At 53.6% G+C, this 26,349-nt stretch overlaps 1 protein-coding gene across 3 annotated transcripts in view; it reads left to right on the plus strand.

Moving 5' to 3' along the window:
- SBNO2 (strawberry notch homolog 2) overlaps positions 1–26,349 on the plus strand; it is a 109,252-nt gene that overhangs the window by 70,938 nt on the left and 11,965 nt on the right. For all 3 annotated transcript variants that reach the window (XM_077331457.1, XM_077331458.1, XM_077331459.1), the window contains 15 exons: positions 1,903–2,020; positions 3,150–3,255; positions 3,922–4,075; positions 5,414–5,590; positions 9,266–9,363; positions 10,897–10,973; positions 12,669–12,872; positions 13,676–13,851; positions 16,064–16,195; positions 16,657–16,792; positions 18,500–18,612; positions 19,224–19,295; positions 20,475–20,583; positions 20,974–21,042; positions 25,033–25,176. In XM_077331457.1, the coding sequence (XP_077187572.1) occupies positions 1,903–2,020; positions 3,150–3,255; positions 3,922–4,075; positions 5,414–5,590; positions 9,266–9,363; positions 10,897–10,973; positions 12,669–12,872; positions 13,676–13,851; positions 16,064–16,195; positions 16,657–16,792; positions 18,500–18,612; positions 19,224–19,295; positions 20,475–20,583; positions 20,974–21,042; positions 25,033–25,176 (1,885 nt within the window). The remainder of the gene's footprint in view (positions 1–1,902; positions 2,021–3,149; positions 3,256–3,921; positions 4,076–5,413; positions 5,591–9,265; positions 9,364–10,896; positions 10,974–12,668; positions 12,873–13,675; positions 13,852–16,063; positions 16,196–16,656; positions 16,793–18,499; positions 18,613–19,223; positions 19,296–20,474; positions 20,584–20,973; positions 21,043–25,032; positions 25,177–26,349) is intronic.

Genomic DNA, 26,349 nt, shown 5'->3' on the forward strand with positions numbered 1-26,349 from the left:
AAGCATCCAAGAAAAGTCTGTATCCAACTTTTGCTTGAAGACTGCCAGTGAGGGGGAGCTCACCACCTCCTTAGGCAGCCCCTTCCACTGCTGAACTAGACTCCTAGAATCCTAGAGTGGGAAGGGGCCATGCTGGCCATCTAGTCCCACCCCCTGCTCAGTGCAGGATCAGCCTCAAGTATCCAGGAGAAGGATCTGTCCAACCGCTGCTTGAAGACGGCCAGTGAGGGGGAGCTCCCCACCTCCTTAGGCAGCCCCTTCCACTGCTGAACTAGACTCCTAGAATCCTAGAGTGGGAAGGGGCCATGGAGGGCATCCAGTCCCACCCCCTGCTCAGTGCAGGATCAGCCTCAAGCATCCAGGAGAAGGATCTGTCCAGCCTCTGCTTGAAGACGGCCAGTGAGGGGGAGCTCCCCACCTCTTGAGACAGCCCATCCCACTGCTGAACTAGACTCCTAGAATCCTAGAGTGGGAAGGGGCCATGCAGGCCATCTAGTCCCACCCCCTGCTCAGTGCAGGATCAACCTCCAGCATCCAGAAGGATCTGTCCAGCCGCTGCTTGAAGACTGCCAGTGAGGGGGAGCTCCCCACCTCCTGAGGCAGCCCCTTCCCCTGCTGAACTGGACTCCTAGAATCCTAGTGGGAAGGGGCCATGCAGGCCATCTAGTCCCACCCCCTGCTCAGTGCAGGATCAGCCTCAAGCATCCAGGAGAAGGATCTGTCCAGCCGCTGCTTGAAGACTGCCAGTGAGGGGGAGCTCCCCACCTCCTGAGGCAGCCCCTTCCCCTGCTGAACTGGACTCCTAGAATCCTAGATTGGGAAGGGGCCATGCAGGCCATCTAGTCCCACCCCCTGCTCAGTGCAGGATCAGCCTCAAGCATCCAGGAGAAGGATCTGTCCAGCCGCTGCTTGAAGACGGCCAGTGAGGGGGAGCTCCCCACCTCCTGAGGCAGCCCCTTCCACTGCTGAACTAGACTCCTAGAATTCTAGATTGCAAAGGGGCCACAAAGGCCATCTAGCCCCACCCCCTGCTCAGTGCAGGATCAGCCTCAAGCATCCAGGAAAAGGATCTGTCCAGCCGCTGCTTGAAGACGGCCAGTGAGGGGGAGCTCCCCACCTCCTTAGGCAGCCCCTTCCACTGCTGAACTAGACTCCAAGAATCCTAGATTGCAAAGGGGCCACAAAGGCCATCTAGCCCCACCCCCTGCTCAGTGCAGGATCAGCCTCAAGCATCCAGGAGAAGGATCTGTCCAGCCGCTGCTTGAAGGCGGCCAGTGAGGGGGAGCTCCCCACCTCCTGAGGCAGCCCCTTCCACTGCTGAACTGGACTCCTAGAATCCTAGAGTGGGAAGGGGCCATGCAGGCCATCTAGCCCCACCCCATGCTCAGTGCAGGATCAGCCTCCAGCATCCAGGAGAAGGATCTGTCCAGCCGCTGCTTGAAGACGGCCAGTGAGGGGGAGCTCCCCACCTCCTGAGGCAGCCCCTTCCACTGCTGAACTGGACTCCTAGATACGCCAGGGATTGAACCCGAGACCTTTTGCATGCTGAGGAGAGGGGCCTTCAGTGCTTAGCTATGGACTTATGGAGCTGCCTCCCAGGGGCTTCCCCTAAACACACTCACCTGCTTTAGGCAGAGTCTGGCCTCTGACCCGTTTAGCTAAGCAGACCATCTTAGGCAGAGACATGGGTGTTGCATCCTGTATCTTAACTAGAGATGTGTGTTGGATCTTGCCACCTCCGGCGGGCAAAGCCAGCCCTCTGCCACGCAGCCACAGCCTCTCCCCCACATTCGGCCCCTGGGCTTTGCATTCCTGCCTGGAAGTCCCCTGGGCCCCCTTTTCAGGATTGCTTTGTTATTGCCTCCCAGAGCCACAGGTCTTGGTCTCCTTAACTAATCGCAGATGGTGTTTGACGAATGCCACAAAGCCAAAAACGCCAGCTCCACCAAGATGGGCAAAGCAGTATTGGACCTGCAGAACAAACTGCCCCTCGCAAGGGTGGTCTACGCCAGTGCCACAGGTGAGAGCTCGTTTGCACCCGGGGGCCAATTGGGGGGGTGGGGGGCTCGGCTCTAGCATTTGGAGGGCGGTGGGTTTGCCGAGCCCCCCTCTGCTCTGTGCTGCCAGCAGGATAGCCCCCACGTGAAACCCAACATGGCGGTGGGCAGGCAGAGACAAGAGGGGCTTGGTTGACTCCCCAGGCAGGGCTGGGGGGGGGGGTTGAGTAGAAGGGAACCTGGGGGCAGTGTGTGGGTGTTTTGTGTCGTGCCTGGGGCAGGATCCTCACCTCTTCATGCCAGGTGGATTTGCTGAAAAAGAGAAAAAAGTGGCAGCTCTTGCCCTGGCCTTTCTGGCAAGCAGCCAGGAAGTCCCAAAATGCCTGCCGGGCAGCAGCCAGCTCCTCTTCCCCACGGGCGGGTGGCACTTCTGCCTGCCCAGATCAGATAGGACCGGCAGGCAGGGTATGGGCGGAAGTGAAGCTGGCTTCTGTGAGGGCAGGAGTGCGCCCTCTTTGTGCTTCCCCGGGGAGCCAGGCCCGCGTAACCTTTTGCCCTTTCCTGTGGCTGGCAAACACAGCTCCTTGGCTTAAACTGTTCACGCAGGAACTCCTTACCCCCAGGAGGTACTATTACCACCGTCCCATTCAGGATGGCTTTTACCTCTGGTCTAGGAGGTTTCAGGTTATGCCTCCAGCTCAGTTCTGAAGGGCCCACAAGATGGCGCTCTCCCGCCAGGCCTGTGGCTGAGGCCGATCTACGATACCTCTGTAAGCTGCCCTGAGCCGTAAGGGGAAAGCGGTATATAAATATATAATAAATAAAGGGCTCTCCCTCGTCCCACAGGAGCTGGTTGGCCGCTGTGGGAGCCAGGATACTGGCAGGGCTCTTCTGATGTTCTTTGTGAAGGAACTGGCCCCGTTGCACTTTGCCCACCCCCTTTTCCTGCTGGCTGCCAACTCCAGGAGGATGGCAAAAGGGTCTGCCGTCACATGGTCGTGGTGCAGGGCTGCTAGCTAGGAGGGCCAGGACTCCAGGGAGCCAAATGCCCATCTGGCAGGAGAGAGAGGAGTGGGCTTGTAGACCCCCGGACCCCCGCAGCCTTCCGTCTCTTGCCCGCATCTCTTACCTTTCCCCTTCTGTATCTGACAGGTGCCTCCGAACCAAAGAACATGATCTACATGAGCCGGCTGGGGATTTGGGGAGAAGGGACTCCTTTTCGATCGTTCGATGAATTCCTCCACGCCATTGAAAAGCGGTACGTTGGGGTGGAGGGGAGTAACGCCGTGGATGTAGCGCTCACGGTGGCTCCTGAGAATTCCAAACTGGGCAGCTGAACAGGGGTTGCCTTCTCTGTCCCTCAGTCCTGCACTCTGGCAGGATGGCACCCTGTGGGTGGCTCATCGGTTCCAGCCCTTTCCTCGTTCCATCCGGCTGAGGCCGTTTCCCTCTTGCCCGGACAACCCCGGCAGGCTTCGGAGGGGAGGTTTTCAGACCCTTCCGGGATCGCAAGCTCTGGCTTGGGACACGTAGATTTGGGGCGGGGGCTCAGGGAGGGGACTAGGGCTGCCCGTGGGAGATGAGGGTGGCAGGGATTTACTGTTTGGGTGGGGTTGATCCATGAACCCCGTTCAATGACATCACACCTGGCGCCTTCTCAGAAGTGAGATCATGACGGGAGGGGGGCACCCTTGCAGTTCCCAGCTGGCAGTCTGGAGCTGAACATGGCCACAGCACGCTCCAGAGCAGAAGGGGAGGGAGCCCGGCAGTCCTTGGCTTCTTCTGGGGTTTGTCAGAGCAGGGATCATCTTTGAGTGACCCAGTTCTCATGGATCCTGACCTCCCCGAAGACCAAGGGGGCCCTTCCGCAGCTCCCCCCCCCCCACCATCTGTTCTCACCCGCTTCTGGGCTCCCTCCCTGCAGTGGGGTCGGGGCGATGGAAATCGTTGCCATGGACATGAAGGTCAGCGGGATGTACATCGCCCGGCAGCTCAGCTTCTCCGGGGTCACCTTCCGGATAGAAGAGATCCCCCTGGACCCCGAGTACAAGCTTGTCTACAACAGAGCGGCTCAGCTGGTAAGCTCTTGCGTCTCTGGCTCTGAGCCGGCCGGGGAGGTCCCAGCAGGAGCCTCCGGTTGGGGAGAGGCTGTGCTGGGGGGGGGGGGGCGAGTTGCCAGCTTAGGGAGTTCCCAGAAATGTGTCTGTGATGCTTGGGAAGGGTGGAGGGTGCAGAGGGGGGTCCTGTTTCCTCCAGAGGGGCTGATCTCAGCAACCTGGAGTTGTAATTCCAGAAATCTCTGGGCTCTGCCTGGCGGCTGGCAACCTCAGCTGGGTCCAGGGGAAGGACCTCTGCTTGGCAGGCAGGAGGTCCCAGGTGGAATCCCCGGCGTCTCTGCTTAAAAGGACCGGGCGGTGGGAAAGACCTTGGCCTGAGAGCTGCGGAGCCACTGACCTTGCGGGCACGAGGGGCTGATTCTGCACCCGGCAGTTTCATGGGTGACTGTGCTGCCCAACTCTCCAGGCTCGGTTGTGTGCCAAGGGCTGGTCTTTCCCCACGCAGGTTGGGCACAGATTAAGAACAGGCTCTACTTTCTCAGCCTTTCCTTTTTGGCCATGGCCCTTTCTGGATCTCTTCTCAGGGTCCAGGGCCCCCCAGAGCAGCATGCGGGCTGCTTGCTCAGTGAGTGAGGCTCAAGGAGGCCTTTGCCAAGGGGGGACTTATTGAGGGCACTTTGCCTTATAACAATCTAGAGGGAAAGGCCTCTGCAGCCAGGAATGCATTGGGCACTAGGAGGGAGGGAGAGGGGGAGAGGGGACCGAGGGAGGGAGGGAGGGAGGGGGAACGAGGGCAGGGAGGAAGGAAGGAAGGAAGGAAGGAACAAGGGAAGAGGGAAGGAAGTACGAGCAAAAGAGGGAGGGGGGGCAAGGAAGGCAGGCAGGCAGGCAGGCAGGCTTTCCCAGGTGCCTGGAATAAAAAGGACTGGCTGACAATCCATGTTGTGCTTCTGCACCAATCCGTGGATCTTGTCGGTGCTCTTTTCCTCAGTGGGAGAATGCATGGTGGGGGCCTGCTGTTCTCATGTCCCCCCATCGGGGAGATGCAGGCTGTGGGGCATGTCCCCTTTAAGGGAGTGCACATGAGTGGCCACTCATTGACGCAGGGCCGCAGTCTGGAGCTGGGCAAGGTCTTGTGCCGCCCAAGAGCCGTTTCAAGGTTACAGCCGTTAAATATTCTGCCCGGGGTGTTGTCGGCTGCACTCATGGGGGGGGGGGACCCGAGTGTGGCCAAGGGCAGGGGCCCCGGCTGGCCGTTGGCTGAGGTGGCACCTGTGGGCGTGCCTGCAGACGAAGACGGACCCCGGTCAGGAAATCATTTGCAGAACGCCGCTCACCCCCCCTCCTCCCTCCCTGCAGTGGGCAGAAGCCCTGGCGGTTTTCCAGCAGGCCGCTGACCTGATTGGCCTGGAGTCCCGGAAGTCTTTGTGGGGACAGTTCTGGTCGTCTCACCAGCGCTTCTTCAAGTACCTGTGCATAGCTGCGAAGGTCCGGCGTCTCGTGGAGCTGGCCCAGGAGGAGCTCAGCAAGGACAAGGTGAGGGAATCCCGCGGGGCCCCCGAGGGTCGTCCGAAGGGCGTGCAGAGGCCGGACCGGGTGGCTCAGCGCTCTTCCAGGCAGGAGTCTTGTTTGCCCGTTTGCGTCGCTCCTTTTCTTCCTTCTCCTTTGTGCGGAAAGAGTCTCTGTGGGCGTTTTCTGCATGGGCGGTTTCAGGAGTAACAGTCCTGCAAATATCCAGATCCCTGAAGATTTCAGCTTTGTAAAAAAAATAAAGCTTCTCTCCTGAAAGAGATGGGGATTCGTAGCTTGTGCCTTCGTCTAGGGAGCGTGGGGCTTTCTGTGGGATCGTGAGCGATGGGATCGAGACCTTTGGTGTCCCGTGTGGATGCCTGGCTGAGACCTTAAAACTTTTACTGTGCCCCTGCTCCACACACTGTTCCTTGTCCTGGACAGTCTCTGGATAAAGGTGCCTGTGCTCCCTGGGAAGTCACCTCCAGGCGTCCCTTGGGCATTTCCTGCCCCAGAGGCTCCTGACCGCTTTCCTCCAAGAGGAAGAAACAGCAGCAGGGAGGGAAGGAGGGAGCCCTGTGGCTCAGGGGAGGAGCTTCCGCTCAGCATGCAGGAGGTCCCGGGTTCAATCCCTGACACCTCCAGTTTAAAAAAGGATCACAGAGGAGGTGGTGGAAGAGATCTCTGCCAGAGATTCCAGGGATCCAGTGCTGGACTGAGCAGGCAATACTGACCTTGGTGGACAAAGAGTCTGAATCAGTAGAAGACAGCCTCATGCCCTAAGTACAGGGACTGTGCGGTGCTGCTCCTGTGGAAGAGTGACAGGTTTGCTGGATCGGGGAAATTCGGTTGATGTCATTTACTTGGATTTCAGTAAAGCTTTTGACAAGGTTCCCCATGATGTTCTGATGGATAAGTTGAAGGACTGCAATCTGGATTTTCAGATAGTTAGGTGGATAGGGAATTGGTTAGAGAACCGCACTCAAAGAGTTGTTGTCAATGGAGTTTCATCAGACTGGAGGGAGGTGAGTAGCGGGGTACCTCAGGGTTCGGTGCTCGGCCCGGTACTTTTTAACATATTTATTAATGATCTAGATGAGGGGGTGGAGGGACTACTCATCAAGTTTGCAGATGACACCAAATTGGGAGGACTGGCAAATACTCCGGAAGATAGAGACAGAGTTCAACGAGATCTGAACACAATGGAAAAATGGGCAAATGAGAACAAGATGCAATTTAATAAAGATAAGTGTAAAGTTCTGCCTCTGGGTCAGAAAAATGAAAAGCATGCCTACTGGATGGCCCCTTCCAACTCTATGATTCTATGACTCTGTGATGACCTACCTTCCTCACCAGAGGTGTAATCTTTTTAATTATCATTTTCCTTCCCCCTCCTGCTAAGGATGCTATTTTGAAGTGTGTGTGTGTGGTGGGGGGGATCAGGCAGGAAAAGAAGAGAGTGGTGTGACCATTGGTTACTCACGTTTCCCTCTTCCTGGCAACAGGCATGTAAACCCCGGTTGCGTCGGAAGCCGGATCTCTTAAGGGCAATGGCTGCTGGCGGCTTGAGACAGTCAGGGGAGCCACCGTTGCCTTGATCTCCTCTCCTCTCCTCTCCTCTCCTCTCCTCTCCTCTCCTCTCCTCTCCTCTCCTCTCCTCTCCTCTCCTCTCCTCTCCTCTCCTCTCCTCTCCTCGCTAGAGGGCCTTGGGCTGATTGTTCAGCGCTGCTCCTGTGGAAGAGGCCACTTCCACACGCGGATCAGAGGGAAGGCCTGCCGAGGCCTCATTTAATTTCGACAGAGGGAAGATCTAAAACAAAAACAAACAACAGAGAGAGGGGGAAAAGGACTAGTCAGCATTGCAAGATGGGTCAGCACCCTCCCGCCTGCTTGGGGGTTGTTATGTTTTGTACATGTGCATTAGTCTTCGCAGAAGCTCTGGTTTAAATGTGTATCGGGCCAGCGTATTGTCAGGGTTAAGAGTGGCAGCTTCTAACCTGGCCAGCCGGGTCTGATTCCCCGCTCCTCCTCCACCTGCAGCTCTAAGAGGACTGGGCTGGCTGGAGGTCACCCAGCTGGCTGCGTGCGGAGGAGGAGCGAGGAATCGGACCCGGCTGGCCGGATTAGAAGCCACACTCTTAACCATGACACCATGCTGGCAGTTGGCCTCGAGCCAGTCACATTTGCTCAGCCTTGCCTCCCTCACAGGGCTGTTGGGGGGATAAAATGGAGGGAAGAGAACAAGCTTTGGGGAGAAAGGCAGGGAATGAAAGGAGTAAATGAGATTTAAAGGTGACGTCATTTCCAAACAAGTCCTGGGGTGGATTTTGAACATAGTAGACCCTCTGCATTCGCAAGGGGTCTGTTCCTAGGACAGGGTTCTCAACCAGGGTTACTCCAGAGACCCGGAGGGGGTTTAATTATATATATATACTAATATCAAAGCCCATTTTAGGAATGGGCTTTGAAAGGGGCGGCAGGCAGGAGGAAGGGAGAGGGTGGCCGCGGATCTCTGTGGCCCACAAAAAGGGACTAAAGGGAGTGGAAAGCCCCCCCCCCCCCCCGTCGACAGGGCCCGGCTCCCTCCCAGCAGGAGCATACCTGTCGCTGCCTCTCTCCTCGTGGGTGACAATGGAGGCCGCAGCCACAAGGCTTCTAGCAGGCAAGGGGGGGGGGAGCTGGAGGGGGAGGGCCAATCAGGGTGGACCTGGACGGACAAAGCCCCGGACAGTCTCCTCCCAGGAGGCTGCTTCCCAAATATAAGGGAGTGAAATAGTGTTAAGGATTACACTAACTAGCCCAGGGAGGAGTCAGGAGGACAGCGTGTTTTTCTGCTCACCTGTCTGGTCTGCAGTGGCCTTGTTGAGTTCACACACGACGGAAAAGGAGCGGGAAGGAAGGGCGGAGTCTGCTGCACTCCCCCTACTGGCCCCTCCCATTTCCCCCTCCCAGGATTTCTTCTTAGAGCCCCACGGGCATTTTATTCTATGAATGATGCCCTGCACCATGTGACTTCTGGGGGCGTGGCAGGGAGGCGGGGCCAGCTGGCAGCCCTTTCAGGGTTCCTGGAAGCCTGCAGGATATTGCAGGGTTCCTGCACCGTCAGAAGATCATAGAATCATAGAATCATAGAATCCTAGAGTGGGGAGGGGCCATAGAGGCCATCTAGTCCAACCCCCTGCTCAACGCAGGATCAGCCCTCAGCATCCTAAAGCATCCAAGAAAAGTGTGTATCCAACCTTTGCTTGAAGACTGCCAGTGAGGGGGAGCTCACCACCTCCTTAGGCAGCCTATTCCACTTCCACAAGATTGAGCAAGGATGCCCTGGGATTCCTGCAGAGGGGTCTGTGCGTTCTGGGAGGCAAGGGGACCGAAATTTCCCGCAGAACCTAGTGCTGCAGTGATGGTGCTGTGGGAATAAAAGCCAGCTGCAGACCACGTCACCCGATGAGGCCGCGTGCAGGTGAAGTCACGAGGCACGGATGCACAAGCGGCCGTGGGCTGTTTCACTAAGTGCCAAAGAGCGAACGGGGCTCACGAGTTTTCATCTGGACGGGTGCCGGCTATTGGAAGATGTCGCAGTCTCTGTGCATGAAGCACTCGGGTAAAGGAAGGCAGGCAGAAGCCCAAGCCAGGCTTCACTCACCCCCCCACGCACCCCCATCTCCTGGTCGCTGACCCTCTGCCACTTCTTCCCCGCAGTGCATCGTGATCGGGCTGCAGTCGACGGGGGAGGCCCGCACCCGGGAGGTCCTGGACGAGAACGAAGGGCAGCTCAATTGCTTTGTTTCCGCTGCTGAGTGAGTTCCACGGGCTCTTGGTGGCTGAACAGACTAGGCATCCCCGTCTGTCTCTCCCGAGGCCAGAGGCCAGGGTGTCCTTTGGGAAAGCAGGCGTCCCGGTCATTTTTGGCCTCGCTGTGGCCCCTTGTCCAAGGGGAGCTTCCAAGGCACTGCTGATGTTTCTGAGTCCACCGTGGATGTGGCCAAGCGCCTGCATGGCAAGGCATTGAGGTCCCCCCCTCTGACATCCCCCCTCTTCCTCTTCCCTCAGCACCTCCTTGAAACCATGGGCGGGGGGGAGGGGGGGCGTGAGATTCCATGACCCCATCGGTCCATTTTAGTTTTGGTTTTGGCTTTTATTCCCACACGGACGTCTGTGCTCCCTGCCTCCTCCATCACCCGGTGTGCAACTAGAGAGGGGAGAGGCGCAAAGCTTGTCCCTCAGAAGCCGTCCTTGCCCTTTCCTTTCGGCGTTCTGCCCTCTCCCTTCCCGTTTTTAAAACTGCCTCCGTGCAACTCCCCCGGCATCTCGCGTGTTTGCCCACCCCATGCCCAAACAGAACGAGGGACAGCCCTTGCACAGTTAGCTGTTTTTCAAATTTGGAGTTGGCCTTCCCTTCCCTTCCCTTCCAGCAGCAGGTCTTTTTCGACCCATTCATTGTTTCCCTGCCCCCCACCTCACTTGCAGCAGGCGCACAGATAGTCTCTCCGAAATGTCTGTGAACATTGTGTGGCACCACAGCCACTCAGCTGGAAGGCTGGCTGCTCCCCCCCCCCCTACACACACACACACTCCCAGCAGTGAATTATTATTTATGCCTTTTTTGTTTTAACAACAAGCTTTATTTACGGTCATTCAGGCCAAAGTTCAAATGCACAATTAAAATACCAAATGAATACAAAAATAGATATCTGAATACAAGAAGGGTGTTTAAAACAATAAAAAGGAACATGTTGGGCTTAAAACTCATCACTGAAACAGCACTGGCTAAATATGAAGTCAGGGAACGCGGAAATTCTCTGGCCTTTATAAACACCCCGAAATCTAACGGCAGCTGCACAAAATGTTGCCATGTGCTAAGCTATTTGACGGTTTTCTTCAGTGAGTTCTATCCTTTGAAAGGAGACCTCGATGTTGGATGAAGCTGGTTCTTAAGGCATTGTAGATGGGGCAGGGGAACAAAGCGTAGTCACTTTTTTCCAACTGGTCACAAACTCAGGGACAGAATCTGTCTGAAAAGGGGATTTTTTAATTGCAGCCTTGCAGGAGAGCTGTGGGCACCTGGCCTGAGTGAAGGTGATTTCTAGAGTAACGTTTTGATTTCAAGAGTCGCCAGGTCTGGCATGCATCTTGTCTGAAAGCAGGAAGCCCGGCATCCTAGCAAGACCCCTTGCCGGCTAATGTCCTTGGACCTTTGTTTAAGCATGGACAGAGCTTGATAATTCCTTTGTTTTGCTTTTCATGAAAACCCCACCTTGTTATTATTCGCCTTTTAGAAAAGATACGCATTTGGCCGCAGCTAGCAATAAATGTTGCATCTTAACTTTCAGAGGCGTCTTTCTCTCACTAATTCAGAAGCATTTTCCTTCAACCAAACGAAAAAGAGGAACGGGCATTAAAAGAAAACGTAAGACCCTTCTCCCCCCCCCCCAGTACCTTAGCCCTCTGGCAGTCCCCTCTTAGCTTTGTGGCTTCCCCCCCTCCCCTCCCCACCCCCCACCTATCCTTCAGTCTCGTTCTGTACTTTCATGACATCATGTTGCTTTGTTGCTGAAATTCTGTTTCTCTTGCTCTTCCCATTCCCTCGCACCAGGGACTCTCCCCCAGGCATGCTTCCGACTTAACTGTCTTTGCGCTCATAAATTTCTTACAGCACCTTCCCAAACCCGGCCTACTCCCCCCCACCCCCCCTTTTCCTACCAGACCAATTTCACGTTTCATTTCAAAAGATTGATTACGGTTTTCGCCCCTTGAAATCAAAAGCAAGTTTTTGTCTTCTCTTGATTTGTGAGGAAGGTGCTGCCTCATACCTCAAACCCTCTCTCCAAATGTTTGGTCTGCAAACCCCTTTGCCCCGGATTGAGACAGGGGCTGTGGAAACCCTGGGCAATTCTGGAGATGCTTGGGGTATGTTTTAGGGAAATGGGCACACCATTCAGGGCCTCGCTGTTACCCTCTTGGGACTATGGCATGTGCCCTGGGACAGGCTAATCATTCCCCAAATATGGACTTTTCTGTGGAAAATCAGTAGCAAATTCTGACCGAAACCCTGAGAAATGCCGGGCTTTCCTGTAAAGAGCATGGAAAACCACTGCTTTTACATAGCCCAGGGGTAGTTAAACTGTGGCCCTCCAGATGCACTCGCTGGCAGGGGCTCATGGGAATTGTAGTCCATGGACATCTGGAAGGCCACTGTTTGACTACCCCTGACTTAGCCCTTACACATCCTTAAGGGCTAGAAACTGGGAGGCGGGGTCCTTTTTAAGGAAGGAAAAAAGCTGAGAATCTCAGAATGACAAATTCTTCTTCCTGCTACCAGATTGCAGGCTTGTCTCTCTGACTGCAGTCCCTGGGGCAAAGCTCTGGGGTCAGAGTCAGAACTCTCCTGGCTGACTCATGTGCTGTTTTCTATGCCTTTCTTCCTATTCCTCAGTTGTCCTACCTAGCTGAGACCTCCTCCTTGACTCAGATGGCCAGCCACTGCGTGGCAGAATGCATGCGAGGGAATCTCTTGACCGAATGCCCTCTGAGCAAAAGGGAAAGGCAGCATGCAGAAGAAGGAGGGCACGAACCTGTAACAAGTCAATGTACTCCTCAAATGAAGTGTCCTGTAGCTCCAGAACCCACCAAATCAAATGCATGGGCAACCCTTGATTTTGGAGAGTGCCGATGAGTGCAGATGAATGAATTATGAGTTCTGTTGCTTGAACAAACAGGACACAAAACCTTCAGAATGCTTTAAGTATTTTGGGGGGTGGAGGCAAGAGATACTTCCCTTTATTAGACAAGACTGTATGGAAATTAACTGTGGAGCGACCACAAAAGCAAGTGCCAAAATGATCAAAGCTGCTCCTGTTTCTCAACAGTGAGCAAAATTTTGAAGCCAGCTAGGTTCCAGGTTCTTGTCTCTAAGGCCCTTCTCCTTGGCTGAGGACTTTCTCTGGGAAGGGACCATTGCAGACGGGGTGGGATTCCGCCCTGTGATCTCCCGCCTGCTGGCTTCCCGCGTTGGAAGGGAAAGGTGCCCCTGGCCTTCTGTGACGGCCTGCCTGGGAGGCTTCTGGCTCTCACGCCTCGCTCCCTCTCTTCTCCCTCCCTGCAGGGAAACAGCGGGGACGCTGCCCCAAGCCCCCCAAGGCCATGTGCGACTCGACAAACGGCATCATCAAAATTAGCTCCGGCAGCAGCTCGGACTCCGAGGCCGGCCTGGAGAGCGACTTCAACTCCTCCCCGGAATCCCTGTTCGAAAATGACGACGTGATCATTGTCGAGCGAACCCTCAACGGCTTTGCGTACGAGGACCCAGGTGAGGGCTGCTCCGGTGTCTCCCCGGGACTGTTTATCCCCACCCCTTCCTCACGCTGTCCCTTGGGGAGGGAGGCTGCCCTCTGCAGAAAATCCTTAAAATGGAGCATTCACTGCCAGAAGATGTAGTGATGGCCACAGGAATTAGACAGCTTTCAAGGGGGATGAGATAGATTCATGGAACGGTAAGATGATCAGCGGCTACTCGCCATGGTAGCTGAGAGGAACCTCCACATTCAGAGGCAGTAATCTGTGGATAGATATAGATAGAGGTTCCTTTTAATGGCATAAAAACACAAATACATACAGGTAGCCACAGCTCATGTAAACATACAAAGTGTACCCAGGAAACCGAATACACATCCTAAGATTTTGACGTAGCCTTGGCCACAGCTTGAAAAGGGGATTCACAGAGGAGAGGTCTGTCAATGGCTAGTAGCCGTGGTGACTGAGGGGAGCCTCCCCTTCAGAGGCACAAATCCTGCGAATCCCAGAGCCAGGAGGCAACATTAAGGGAAGGCCTTGGCCTGTAAGCTTTGTTGTTGGTCATCCATATGGCCCCTGGGTGAGACAGAAAATGGCTACTTTGGAGGGTAGATTCTCTGCCTTTAAAACTCCATGGACATGACATCCCTTCCTGCCTCTACACCTACATTTCCAGGAGATTCCCTGCCCTGGAGCTGGCAACCCTACACTTGGAGTTAATTTTATGCAGATGTCAGGGGCTGTGGGGTCAACCTGTAGCCCCCTGGCTCCTCGCGAAGAGAAACAGAGCCATGATGTGTTCGCTTCTTTCCCGTACAGGCAGCTTGTACCTGCCCAGCTCCCAGAAGGAAATGCAGGGCCCAGGGGTGCTGGAGCATATTGAGAAGATGAAGCAGGACCTCCTGGCCAAGGTGAAGGCCCTGGGCCAAGACCTACCTCTCAACACCTTGGACAAACTCATCGATCACTTTGGCGGCCCGGAGCACGTGGCCGAGGTAAAGATGGCTGTGCACAAACGGGGGGTGGGAGGGCGGACTCTGCTTCCCTGTACGGTTAGGAGCAGTCTGAGGTTCCCTGTTTTGGGCCAAGTACACGACATTTGGGAATGGACACCACAAGGGCGGGACGGATTCGAACAAATTTGATTGGGTTTGAAATAGCAAGCTTACTGTATGTGTGTGTGTGTGTGTGTGTGTGTGTGTGTGTGTGTGTTTATATTTTTATGCTGCCCTTTCCATATGGCCCAGGGCGGTTCACATGGACCGTTTTAGGAAATATAGAACATTATTATATTAAATTACAGTCACAACATAACATAACAGTTCTAACAACTTAGTTGTCGTTATTTGAAGGAAGATCATCCCCCCCCCCCCCACAGGAGAGGCAGTAGCGAATACCACCGGCGCCCTCTTTGCCCCTCCCCTCTGGAATTAGTTGGGAGTTCTGGGCCTGGGAAGGGTTTTGTGCCGCTGCAGCTTGTTGTAGGGGGTGGATGTTTTATGGTGTATTTTTATTGGTTTTAAGTGTGGATGGGAGTTTTATATATGCTGAAAACCGCCTCGAGCCTTCGGGGGGAGACGGTGAAGAAATGGTATTATTATTGTTGTTGTTATTGTTATTGTTATTTCCTATTCCTTCACTCGTAGATTGGTAGGTCTTGGAAAAGGAAAAACTGATCCGTGGATCGTTAAATATTACAATTATTTAAAAACATGTACAAAGCAACAAGCCCATATCAATAGATGGCACCAGATTGAGAACACTGAGCATCAAACTTAACAAAAACTCTCACTAAATCACACCTGTCTTTAACAAAAAGAGCTGCAGGAAGTCGGAGCCCCTTCCCTAGGAGGAAAGGTCTTTTCTGATTAGGAAAGTGAGGACCAAGGGGGGGCATGAGAGAGGTTTGTATAATTCTGCCTGGGATGGAGAGAATGGACCAAGAGAACTTGTTCTCTCTCTCCTAAATTACTAGAGCTCAAGGGCGGCCACTGAAGGGCATGGCCAGGAGGTTCAGGATAGACACAAGGAAATGCGACTTTCCCCAGGTTACATTAAGGATGTGAGGAGGGCTGCAGGAATAAACATCCATAAAGGGAGACTAGATTGATTCATGGAGGGTGTCAGTGGGGACTAGTCATGGGGACTGAATCCCAGAGCCAGGAGGCCACATCAGGGAGGGCCTCGGCCTCTGTGGCCTGTCGTTGGCCCTCCAGAGGAACTGCTCAGCTACTGAAACATACCGAATGCTGGACTAGACGGACTATGGAGTCTGGTCCAGCAGCTAACTTCGTGTGGTGGTTAAGAGTGCCGACTTCTTATCTGCCAAGCCAGGTTCGATTCCCTGCTCCCCCACATGCAGCCAGCTGGGTGACCTTAGGCCAGTCACAGCCCTGATAAAGCTGTTCTGATAAAGCTTTCTCAGTCTTACCTCCCTCACAGGGTGTCTGTTGTGGGGAGAGGAAAGGGAAGGTGATTGGAAGCCGCTTTGAGACTCTTTTGGGTAGAGAAAAGCGGCATCTAAGAACCAACTCTTCTTCTCATTCAGTAATCTCAGGGCTCTCTCAGCCCCCCCTCCCCCACAGGGTGTCTGTTGTGGGGAGAGGAAAGGGAAGGCAATTGGAAGCCGCTCTGAGACTCTTTTGGGTAGAGAAAAGCGGCATCTAAGAACCAACTCTTCTTCTTCATCATCTTCTTCAGTGATCTCAGGGCTCTCTCAGCCTCCCCTCCCTCACAGGGTGTCTGTGGTGGGGAGATTTTATTCTGGTTGAGAGCCAGTTTGGTGTAGTGGTTAGGAGTGCGGACTTCTAATCTGGCATGCCGGGTTCGATTCTGCGCTCCCCCACATGCAGCCAGCTGGGTGACCTTGGGCTCGCCACGGCACTGATAAAACTGTTCTGACCGAGCAGCAATATCAGGGCTCTCTCAGCCTCACCCACCCCACAGGGTGTCTGTTGTGGGGGGAGAAGGCGACTGGAAGCCGCTTTGAGCCTCCTTCGGGTAGGGAAAAGCGGCATAGAAGAACCAACTCTCCTTCTTCTCCTTCTTCTGGTGAGGGAAGGGGGGAGGACTGTGTGGATATCTCCCTTCCCCTGGGAACTGGGCGGGCTGTACTGCCTTAATTAGTCCCCATTCCGGAATGGCCCCCGGCGTCCAGCCCTCGCACCGCTCTCCCCTCCAAGCAGCCTCTGTTCTTCTCCGGTGCAGATGACCGGGCGCAAAGGGCGGGTCGTGCGGCGGCCAGACCGCTCCGTCGTGTTTGAGTCGCGGGCTGAGCAGGGGCTGTCGATCGACCACGTGAATCTGAAGGAGAAAGAGCGCTTCATGAACGGAGACAAAGTGAGCGCAGGGGGGAGAGGGAGGAAGGGGAGGCGGGCAAGTGGGCGGCCCCACCAAGCAGAAAGGCCGACTCCCACGTTTGATGGTGGGCAGGGGAGAGTGTCCGAATGCCTTTGGGTGGCAGAGATCATTGCTTCCAGCGGAGGAGGCTCAGAATTAACCTCTGGAAAGCTCTCGGCTCAGCCCTGGTGGGGGATGCTCACAGAACTTCCCGGCATGCAGCAAAAACTCCCCTGACACGTACACAAAACCTCGCTGCTCTGTTTTCAGCCACCCGCTGCCTCTCATCATTCCCTGCGGCCAGATCCTGGCTGTGTCCAACCGGGTTACTTATCCCGTCACTGAAAGGTGCAACGGCACAGGCCCAGAAATTCGGTGCCATGCAATTGAAGGATGGAGTTTTAAAAAACAGTTTGTGGCCATTTGGGTTGACTGCATCTCTCTCTCTCTCTCTCTCTCAGCTTGTAGCAATAATCTCCGAAGCCTCTAGCTCAGGAATTTCTCTCCAAGCAGATAGACGGGTGAAGAATCAAAAGCGGCGAGTTCACATGACGCTCGAGTTGCCCTGGAGCGCCGACCGGGCCATTCAGCAGTTTGGTAAGCAAGAAGCCCCACGGCTGTTTCTGTTCCTGTTCTATGTTTGCATTGCAGGGGGGGTATTAAATGTGGAGTTGAATGTGAAACTCTGTTCCTGGATAGATTCAAGTGGGTCGCCGTGTTGAAGCAGCACAACAAAATCAGGGTCCAGGAGCCCCTTGACGACCAACCGAGATTCATTCAAGGTGTGAGCTGTGGCTTGCAGGCACGTGAAAGCTCCTGCCTTGAATAAATCTTGGTTGGCCTTAAAGGCGCAACGAGACTCTGATTTCGTTCTGTTTCTGGAGAACTGCTGCACTGGATTCTTCAAAAAGAGCATGTGTCTAGTCCCTGTGAAGGCATTTAGCTTAGAAGATCCCTATTGCTTCACGAAAATTGACTTTTATGTCTGCTTTGCTTTTAGTTTTGGTGTGTGGGTTTGTGGGTAAATATAGGTAGCAAAGTTCTCTCTGTTATATTTTGCAAGTTTCCTATGACTGGGAAACTAGGCCTTGTCAAAAATAGATACAGTATTTGCAAGTGTTATGTTCAGTGGGACATCATAGAATGTGGAGGGCCTGAGGGATTCCAGTAAGCAAAAAAAGTTTGTTTTCCAAATCAGAACATAAGATCAGACCAGGGGGGGCCCATCCAGTCCAGCATCCTGTCAAGAAGTCCAGGAGCACTTTAAAGACTAGCAGCATTTGTGGCAGATTAGGAGCTTTCACGAGTCACTGCTTGCTTCTTCTGATCTGAGTATCTGAGCCCCTGAAGAAGCAAGCAGGGACCCACAGAAGCTCCTCCCCTTCCTCGGATTTTGCTAGTCTTGGTCCTCCTGGACTCTTGCTCTTTTCTCCTGCTACAAACAGACTAACGCGGCCACCTGTCTTGATCTGTCAACAGGGGCTTGGAAGCACGGAGGCCTTCCCCTGAGCTTGCCTCCTGCCTCTGGGATTCAGAGGATTAGTGCCTCCGGATGTGGAGGTTCCCCTCAGTCACCAGTTGTTGATAGGCTTAAGTCGACGTAGCTTTTTTACAAGGAATTCATATAGAAATCCTTGTGTAGGGATTGGGTTGGTGAGGTCTGTGTTACATACATCTGGTCAATCTAAAATCCCACCCTGGTCTGATTCTGACTTGCTGACCCTTCACTTTCCGTGTCTCCTAGAACATGCTCAGCTCACATCAACCCATGTCGGGCTTCTGTTGAATTTACAGTCGTGTTTCTGACTTTGGAAAGTCTTATTTCTGCCCCCCCAAACCCTGCTTATTTGTGGCTGGCACCTTTTGGGTTTCTTGATTGGGCATGTCTGTGTGTGCGGGGGGGGGGGAGGGGGTCCTCCTCTGTTGTGGGAGATCAAGATCAAGAGCAGGGTAGTCAAACTGTGGCCCTCCAGATGTCCATGGACTACAATTCCCATGAGCCCCTGCCAGCGTTTGCTGGCAGGGGCTCATGGGAATTGTAGTCCATGGACATCTGGAGGGCCACAGTTTGACTCCCCTGATCAAGAGGAAGGAATTCAGCCATTAGCTGTTTCCTTGAAATCAGGCCTTCTTTTAAGTGTGGCTCCGACCTCAGGGCTCAGCAGAATGGCTGTTTTTCCTTTTCCTGGTCTTATTTGTACGGTTAATATAAGCACTGAGACGACTTCCCACTGGCTGCCCCCCCCTCTGAGCTGCGAGGGAGCTCACCCGTCTTGCTTCCCCTCTCCCGCTGCCCACCCCCAGGCCGGACGCATCGCTCCAATCAAGTTTCTGCCCCAGAATACATCTTCCTCATCTCCGAACTGGCCGGCGAGCGACGGTTTGCCTCCATCGTGGCCAAACGTCTGGAAAGCCTTGTAAGATTTTGTTTTATTGTAAAAAGTAACTTAAAAAACAAACAGACAATAGGCAGAGATCACTCAGTAGCTGCCCAGTCAAAGCTCAGCAGTAATGGACAGACAGAAACCCGTTGACAGCTCCGTAAAGGACCCGAGGGAGCAGGGAATGAAGTCAGCTGAGTCCCTCACTTTAAAAGTCGCCTTCTCACATCGCCAACAACATAACCAGCTCTGCACCAGGCAGATGGCTGAAGGGTGGGGGCCCCAGTTAGGGGACCACGACCTGCAAGGCCTTTCCTCATGTTGTCGTTTGCCTCCAGGTGGGGTCCGACCTATGTGGTAGGCAGTGGGACTATGACCTCTTGTGATTTTGATGTGATGCCTCTGCGGATCCAGCCCAAGACTGCATTTTCCTTCTTTCCTGCCGCATCCCACTGCCTGCTCATGCTTAGCCTCCAGTCCACAAGGGCCCCCAAGGTCTCGTTCACCCACACCCAGGAGTGTCTCTCCCATCCCATGTTGTTGTCCTTGCTGACCCCGTAGGTGGGATTTGGCAGGGTCAGAAAATGATTTGGTTGCTATTTCCTCCTCCTCTGTTCTGAACAGAGTTTTCCTTCCTGTCTTGATAGGGTGCCTTAACTCACGGGGACAGAAGAGCCACCGAATCCAGGGATCTCAGCAAGTACAACTTTGAAAACAAGGTAGAGAAAGTACGGGGAACTCCCCACGGCCCCCGGTTTCTCTGTTGGGCTGCAGAGCCCCGTGTCTGCCTGTCTTTCCCCCAACCAGCACTCATTGCCTGAAGTCTGTTTCAAACCCCCAAATGGGGCACGGCTCAGCTCGCTGGACGAAAGCCCCCCCCCCCCCTTGAAAGCCGAGGCTGCAGAGCCCAGCTAGAGGTAGAGCGAGGCTGGGAAAGTTGCTCAAAGTGTCCTCGAGTTGTACCCGGCTTACGAGGACCCCTCTGGGGGTTTTAAAGGCAAGAGACAAACAGAGGCAATTTGCCACGGCCTGCCTCTGTGTAACAACCCGGAATTCCTTGGGGGTCTCCCATCCGAGGACTCACCAGAGCAAACCCTGCTTAGCTTTGGAGATTTGATGGGGTCAGACTAGCCTGGTGAAGGACAGTAAACCTGGTTGTGGCTGCACACAGACGCAGCACCCGTGGAAGAGCCCTCAGCATTCGACTTCTGCAAAACCATCCTCCCTCCCTCCCTCCCTCCCTCCCTCCCTCCCATGACCTCTTTTGTTCCTTTTCTTCCTTTAATGGTAACCTTCATGCGCCTTCCCTTTCCTTCCCCCTCCTGCCGTTAGCATAATAGAAACAGAAGAAGAACAGCTTTATCAGGGCTGTGACTAGCCCAAGGTCACCCAGCTGGCTGCATGTGGGGGAGTGGGGGATCAAACCCGGCTCGCCAGATTAGAAGCATCTTCCTTGCCTGGGCACAGACTGGAGGGGCTGGGCAATCATGGGGGAGGGAGCTGTTGGGGGAGGGAGGGAGGGTTTGACTGCCACCGTCTTGGATCGGTCATGTTTTAGATGTAAGGGGTTTTACGGCGGGTTTTAATGTGGGGTTTTATCATTTGTCAGCCGCCACAAGCCTGTTCACGGGAGTGGCGGGATAGAAGCTGAATTATAAATAATTACCATTATAAATGCCTTGGTCCTAACTAGATCCAAGTCCAGGGAGGTCTCAGAGACCCGTAAGATCCTGGAGGGATGAGCCTTCTTGGGAGTCAACGGTGCCTCCCCTCAGATGCCGTGCTGGACCAAGAGAGCTTTGGCCCACGAGGGTTTCTGTCCCCAAGGCCCTCCCCCCCCCCTCTGTTACCCTCTGAAACGGCCCCGGCCCTGATTCTTCCCCTCCTCCTCCCCCCAGTACGGGTCCAAAGCCCTGGACAGGGTCCTCCACACCATCCACAACCACACCGAGAACGAAGTCCCCGTTCCCAGGAGCTACCTCAGAGGAGAGGCCGCCTTCTTCCAGGGTAAGAGCGCTGAAACCTAGATCAGAATGAGCCTCAGTGGGGAAGCCTCCATGCTCAGAGGCAGTGTATCTCAGGAGTGGTGGCTGTGGGGAGGGGGGAGTGGCAACAAGGGCTCAGGTCAGCCTCACTGCCCCTTTGCCTCTGGGTCTTCCAAGGCACTTGCTTGGCCACCGTAGGAAGCAGGCTGCTGGACCGGATGGACCGGTGGGCTCCTTGCTGTACCTTTGTGGTGCCCACTTAGAGCCAGCGAGCCCCCAGTTCAGATTCCTGCTCAGCCACAGACTCCAGGGTGTCCCAAAGCGAAGCAGCTGCCTGCTCCGGGCGTGGGGGCGGTGGCCGAAAGCGGAAGAGAACTGACCCTGCTCACGCACGCCCCTCCTGTGGTTTCAGAAATGAAGCAAAGCCTCCTCTCGGTCGGGATCTGTTGCAAGGAGATCCGCTACGGCTATGCGGAGAAAGGTACGCGCTCAGTTCTCCTCCCTCCCTCCCTCCCTCCCTCCCTCCTCTCCCGGCGATGAAAGACCAGCTGCCCACGTGGAAGCCGTGCTGTGGCTTGGACGGGTCTGGAGAGGAGTCCCAGGGCTACCTTCCTGGGGGAGAGGCTGAAGTCTTGGTTTCTGTCCTCTTTGCCCTCACCCTCCTGCAGCCGACTTTGCCGGTTTCTTTGTGGGCCTGACTGCATCAGCCGGCACAGTCGGGCGTCTTCCGCAGCCTTGTGGGGATGGGGACAGGAAGCGCCGTCAGCTGCCCCTGTGGTGCGGTTGCCCCCCTGCTCCTTCCAGAATGAGCTCAGGGGGGCCACGAGCACAATGCATTGGGCTCTATGCACACCCACGAGCGGTGCAGCAAATGTTTAATGGGGCCACAGGGAAATGGGTCTTGTTGTTGTTGTTAGGTGCGAAGTCGTGTCCGACCCATCGCGACCCCATGGACAATGATCCTCCAGGCCTTCCTGTCCTCTACCATTCCCCGGAGTCCATTTAAGTTTGCACCGACTGCTTCAGTGACTACATCCATCCACCTCATTCTCTGTCGTCCCCTTCTTCTTTTGCCCTCGATCGCTCCCAGCATTAGGCTCTTCTCCAGAGAGTCCTTCCTTCTCATGAGGTGGCCAAAATATTTGAGTTTCATCTTCAGGATCTGGCCTTCTAAGGAGCAGTCAGGGCTGAGCTCCTCTAGGACTGACTGGTTTGTTCGCCTTGCAGTCCAAGGGACTCGCAAGAGTCTTCTCCAGCACCAGAGTTCAAAAGCCTCAATTCTTTGACGCTCGGCCTTCCTTATGGTCCAACTTTCGCAGCCATACATTGCAACTGGGAAGACCATAGCCTTGACTAAATGCACTTTTGTTGGCAGGGTGATGTCTCTGCTTTTTAGGATGCTGTCTAGATTTGCCATAGCTTTCCTCCCCAGGAGCAAGCGTCTTTTAATTTCTTTGCTGCAGTCCCCATCTGCAGTGTTCTTGGAGCCCAGGAAAATAAAATCTGTCACTATCTCCATTTCTTCCCCTTCTATTTGCCAGGAATTGAGAGGGCCGGATGCCATGATCTTTGTTTTCTTGATGTTGAGTTTCAAGCCAACTTTGGCACTCTCCTCCTTCACCCGCATCAACAGGCTCTTTAGTTCCTCTTCACTTTCTGCCATTAGAGTGGTATCATCTGCATATCTGAGGTTGTTGATATTTCTCCCTGCAATCTTGATCCCAATTTGTGACTCCTCTAATCCCGCATTTCTCATGATGTGCTCTGCATACAAGTTAAATAGGCAAGGCGACAGTATACAGCCTTGCCGAACTCCTTTCTCAATTTTGAACCAGTCAGTGATTCCATGTTCAGTTCTCACTGTTGCTTCTTGACCTGCATATAAATTTCTCAAGAGACAAATAAGATGCTCTGGTATTCCCATCTCTTTAAGAACTTGCCACAATTTGTTGTGCTCCACACAATCAAAGGCTTTAGCATAGTCAATGAAGCAGAAGTAGACGTTCTTCTGGTACTCCCTAGCTTTCTCCATGATCCAGCGTATGTTGGCAATTTGATCTCTAGTTCCTCTGCCTCTTTGAAATCCTGCCTGTACTTCTGGAAGTTCTCGGTCCACATATTGCTGGAGCCTAGCTTGTAGGATTTTGAGCATAACTTTGCTAGCATGAGAAATTAGTGCGATGGTGCGGTAGTTTGAACATTCTTTGGCATTGCCCTTCTTTGGGATTGGAATGTAAACTGACCTTTTCCAATCCTGTGGCCATTGTTGAGTTTTCCAAATTTGCTGGCATATTGAGTGTAGCACTTTTACTGCATCGTCCTTTAAGATTTTGAATAGTTCAACTGGAATGCTGTCACTACCACTAGCTTTATTGTTGCTCAGACTTCCTAAGGCCCATTTGACTTCACATTCCAGGATGTCTGGCTCCAGGTCAGTAACTACCCCATTGTGGTCATCAGGGATGTTAAGCTCGCTCTTGTATAGTTCTTCTGTATAATTTTGCCACCTTTGTTTGATCTCTTCTGCTTCTGTGAGGTCCCTACCATTTTGGTCCCTTATCATACCCATCTTTGCATGAAACGTTCTCTTCATATCTCCAATTTTCTTGAAAAGATCTCTGGTCCTCCCCATTCTATTGTTTTCTTCTATTTGTTTGCACTGTTCATTTAAGAAGGCATTCTTATCTCTTCTAGCTTTTCTCTGGAATTCTGCATTCAATTGGGTGTATCTTTCTCTTTCTCCCTTGCCTTTCACTTCCCTTCTCTCCTTAGCTATTTGTAAAGCTTCCTCAGACAGCCATTTTGATTTCTTGCATTTCTTTTTCTTTGGGATGGTTTTAGTTGCTACCTCTTGTACAATGTTGCGAACCTCCGTCCATAGTTCTTCAGGCACTCTGTCTATCAGATCTAATTCCTTAAATCTATTTGTCACCTCCACTGTGTATTCGTCAGGGATATGATTTAGTTCATACCTGAGTGGCCTAGTGCTTTTCCCTACTTTCTTCAATTTAAGCCTAAATTTTGCAACAAGAAGCTCATGATCTGAACCACAATCAGCTCCTGGTCTTGTTTTTATTGACTGGATAGAACTTTTCCATCTTTGGCTGCAGAGCACATAGTCAATCTGATTTCTGTGTTGACCGTCTGGTGATGTCCATGTGTAGAGTCGTCTCTTGGGTTGCTGGAAAAGAGTGTTTGCTATGACCATTGTATTCTCTTGACAAAATTCTACCAGCCTGTGCCCTGCTTCATTTTGTACTCCAAGGCCAAACTTGCCTGTTATCCCGGTTATCTTTTGGCTTCCTACTTTAGCATTCCAATCCCCCATGATGATAAGCACATCATTTTTGGGCGTTGCTTCTAGAAGGTGTTGTAGGGCTTCATAGAACTGATCAACTTCATCCTCTTCAGCAGCAGTGGTTGGGGCGTAGACCTGGATCACTGTGATGTTGAATGGTTTGCCTTGGATTCGAACTGAGATCATTCTGTCATTTTGGGGATTGTATCCCAAGACTGCTTTTCCTACTCTCTTATTGATTATGAAGGCTACTCCATTTCTTCTGCAGATTCTTGTCCACAGTAGTATACCTGATGGTCATCTGAATTAAATTCACCCATTCCTGTCCATTTTAGTTCACTGATTCCTAAAATGTCGATGTTCAGTCTTGTCATTTCTTGTTTAACCACGTCCAGCTTGCCTTGATTCATGGATCTGACGTTCCAGGTTCCTATGGAATAAAAATCTTTACAGCATCGGACTGTCTTTTCGCCACCAGTTACTTCCACAACTGAGCGTCCTTTCGGCTTTGGCCCAGCCGCTTCATTCATTCTGGCGCTACTCGTACTAGCCGTCTGCTCATCCCCAGTAGCATATTGGACACCTTCCGACCTGAGGGGCTCATCTTCCAGCGTCATATCGTTATGCCTATTGGAACTGTCCATAGAGTTTTCATGGCAAAGATACTGGAGTGGTTTGCCATTTCCTTCTCCAGTGGATCACCTTTTGTCAGAGCTCTCAGCTATGACCTGTCCGTCTTGGGTGGCCCTGCACGGCATAGCTCATAGCTTCACTGAACTACGCAAGCCCCCTTGCCACAACAAGGCAGCGATCCTTGAAGGGGGAAATGGGTCTTAGGCTCCTGGAATCCCAGAGTGGGAAGGGGCCACACAGGGCATCCAGTCCCCGGCTCCATGCAGGGTCAGCCTCCGGCATCCAGGAGAAGGATCTGCCCAGCCGCTGCATAAAGGTCCTCCCATGCCTGATTTTCAGTTTGCCCTCCAAGGAAATAACTTTCCTGCGATTTGCTGCTAATTATGTTCACTGCTGCGTTGTTCGTTCCGTTGCCAGTTCCGTTCCCCTGGTTTGCTGCAGGGCGGGCACCTGTGTTTCCTTGACAGGGAAGCTGCTCAGAAAGCAGAAAGTGACCCCTCCCTCCCTCCCTTTCCCTCCGCCCCTCCTGTTTTATCACAGACTGCTCCATCACCAAATTCTTGAACCGCATCCTGGGCTTGGAGGTGCACAAGCAGAATCTGCTCTTCCAGTACTTCAGCGATACTTTTGACTACCTGATCGACAGGGACAAGAAAGGGGGGAGATACGACATGGGCATTCTGGGTAAGGAGCTGGCTGCACATCCGCTGTTTCTTGACTGCCGGGAGTGTGCTGGGGGGCATGGGGGGGGGTGAGAAGGGCAGGGTTTTGAGAGCCTGGAGTCCCCCTCGCCCCATACCAAAGATGCTCCCTGTGGCCCCTCCACAAAAGATGCCTCTGGTCTCGCTGGGGAGGAGCAGGTAACTCTGCCTCAGGTGGGCACGCCAGGACGATGCTCTCAGCATCACAGGTGGAGCCATCTGACCTCTCCCAGCTCAGAGAGGACAAGGGAACTCCCCGGAAATGTCAACAGAGGGGGCAACTGCAGAGAAACAAGCCAGTGCTTCACTGGGGACGGTGAAGAAGAGGATAAACACCGAACCAACCAGTATCCTCACGCCCCTCCAAGTCTACAGTTCGGGTCGCTGCTCCTCAACAAAGATCCAGCGGCTTTGGAGAGGGTGCAGAAATCGGCAACAGAAATGTTTAACCTTCCCTAGGAAGAAAGATTGGAGGAACAATGGGGGAAGGGCGACAGGAGAGAGGTCTGCAGAATTGTGCCTGGGATAGAGAAGGCAGAGAAAGACTCTCCTCCCTCTGTCACAAGACAAGAATTCAGGGCACTCCATGCAAGGGCTGAGCAGGAGGCTGAGAGCAGATTCACCCAGAGAGCAAAGAACACTTGGAATTCGCCGGCAAAGAAAGCCATGGCAGCTAGAAACATTCACACCTTCAAGAGGGCGTGGCATCAACAGATGGTGTCCAGGTCCATGCGTGGCTCATAGGCCCCAGGTCTAGAGGGAAGGCTCCATCAGGGGCAGGGATGCTCTGTCTCCCCAGTGCTTGGGGGCCAGCAGTGGGAGGGCTTCTGGAAAGCTAGCCCTGCTGGTGGACCTCCTGAGGGCCCCTAGGTTTTGCCCACTGTGGGACTCTGTAGCCTGATCCAGCACAATCTCTCTTATGATCTTATGTCTGGGGCAGGGATGCTCTGTCTTCTTGTTGCCTGGGGGGCAGCAGTGGGGGGGGGCTTCTGGAGTTCTGACCTCTGACGGGACCTAGATTCTGGACTGGGCCTGATCCAATGTGGCTTCTTTTATGTTCTCATATTTTTGCCTTCTCTTGATGGGCACTGGTACGTCTCTGCACATGCCATTGGAGGCAGTGACTCATGCCGAAGCCCACGTGATTTGCATGGTT

The sequence above is a fragment of the Paroedura picta genome, chromosome 4, assembly GCF_049243985.1.
Source record: "Paroedura picta isolate Pp20150507F chromosome 4, Ppicta_v3.0, whole genome shotgun sequence".
NCBI classification, from domain to species: Eukaryota; Metazoa; Chordata; class Lepidosauria; order Squamata; family Gekkonidae; genus Paroedura; species Paroedura picta.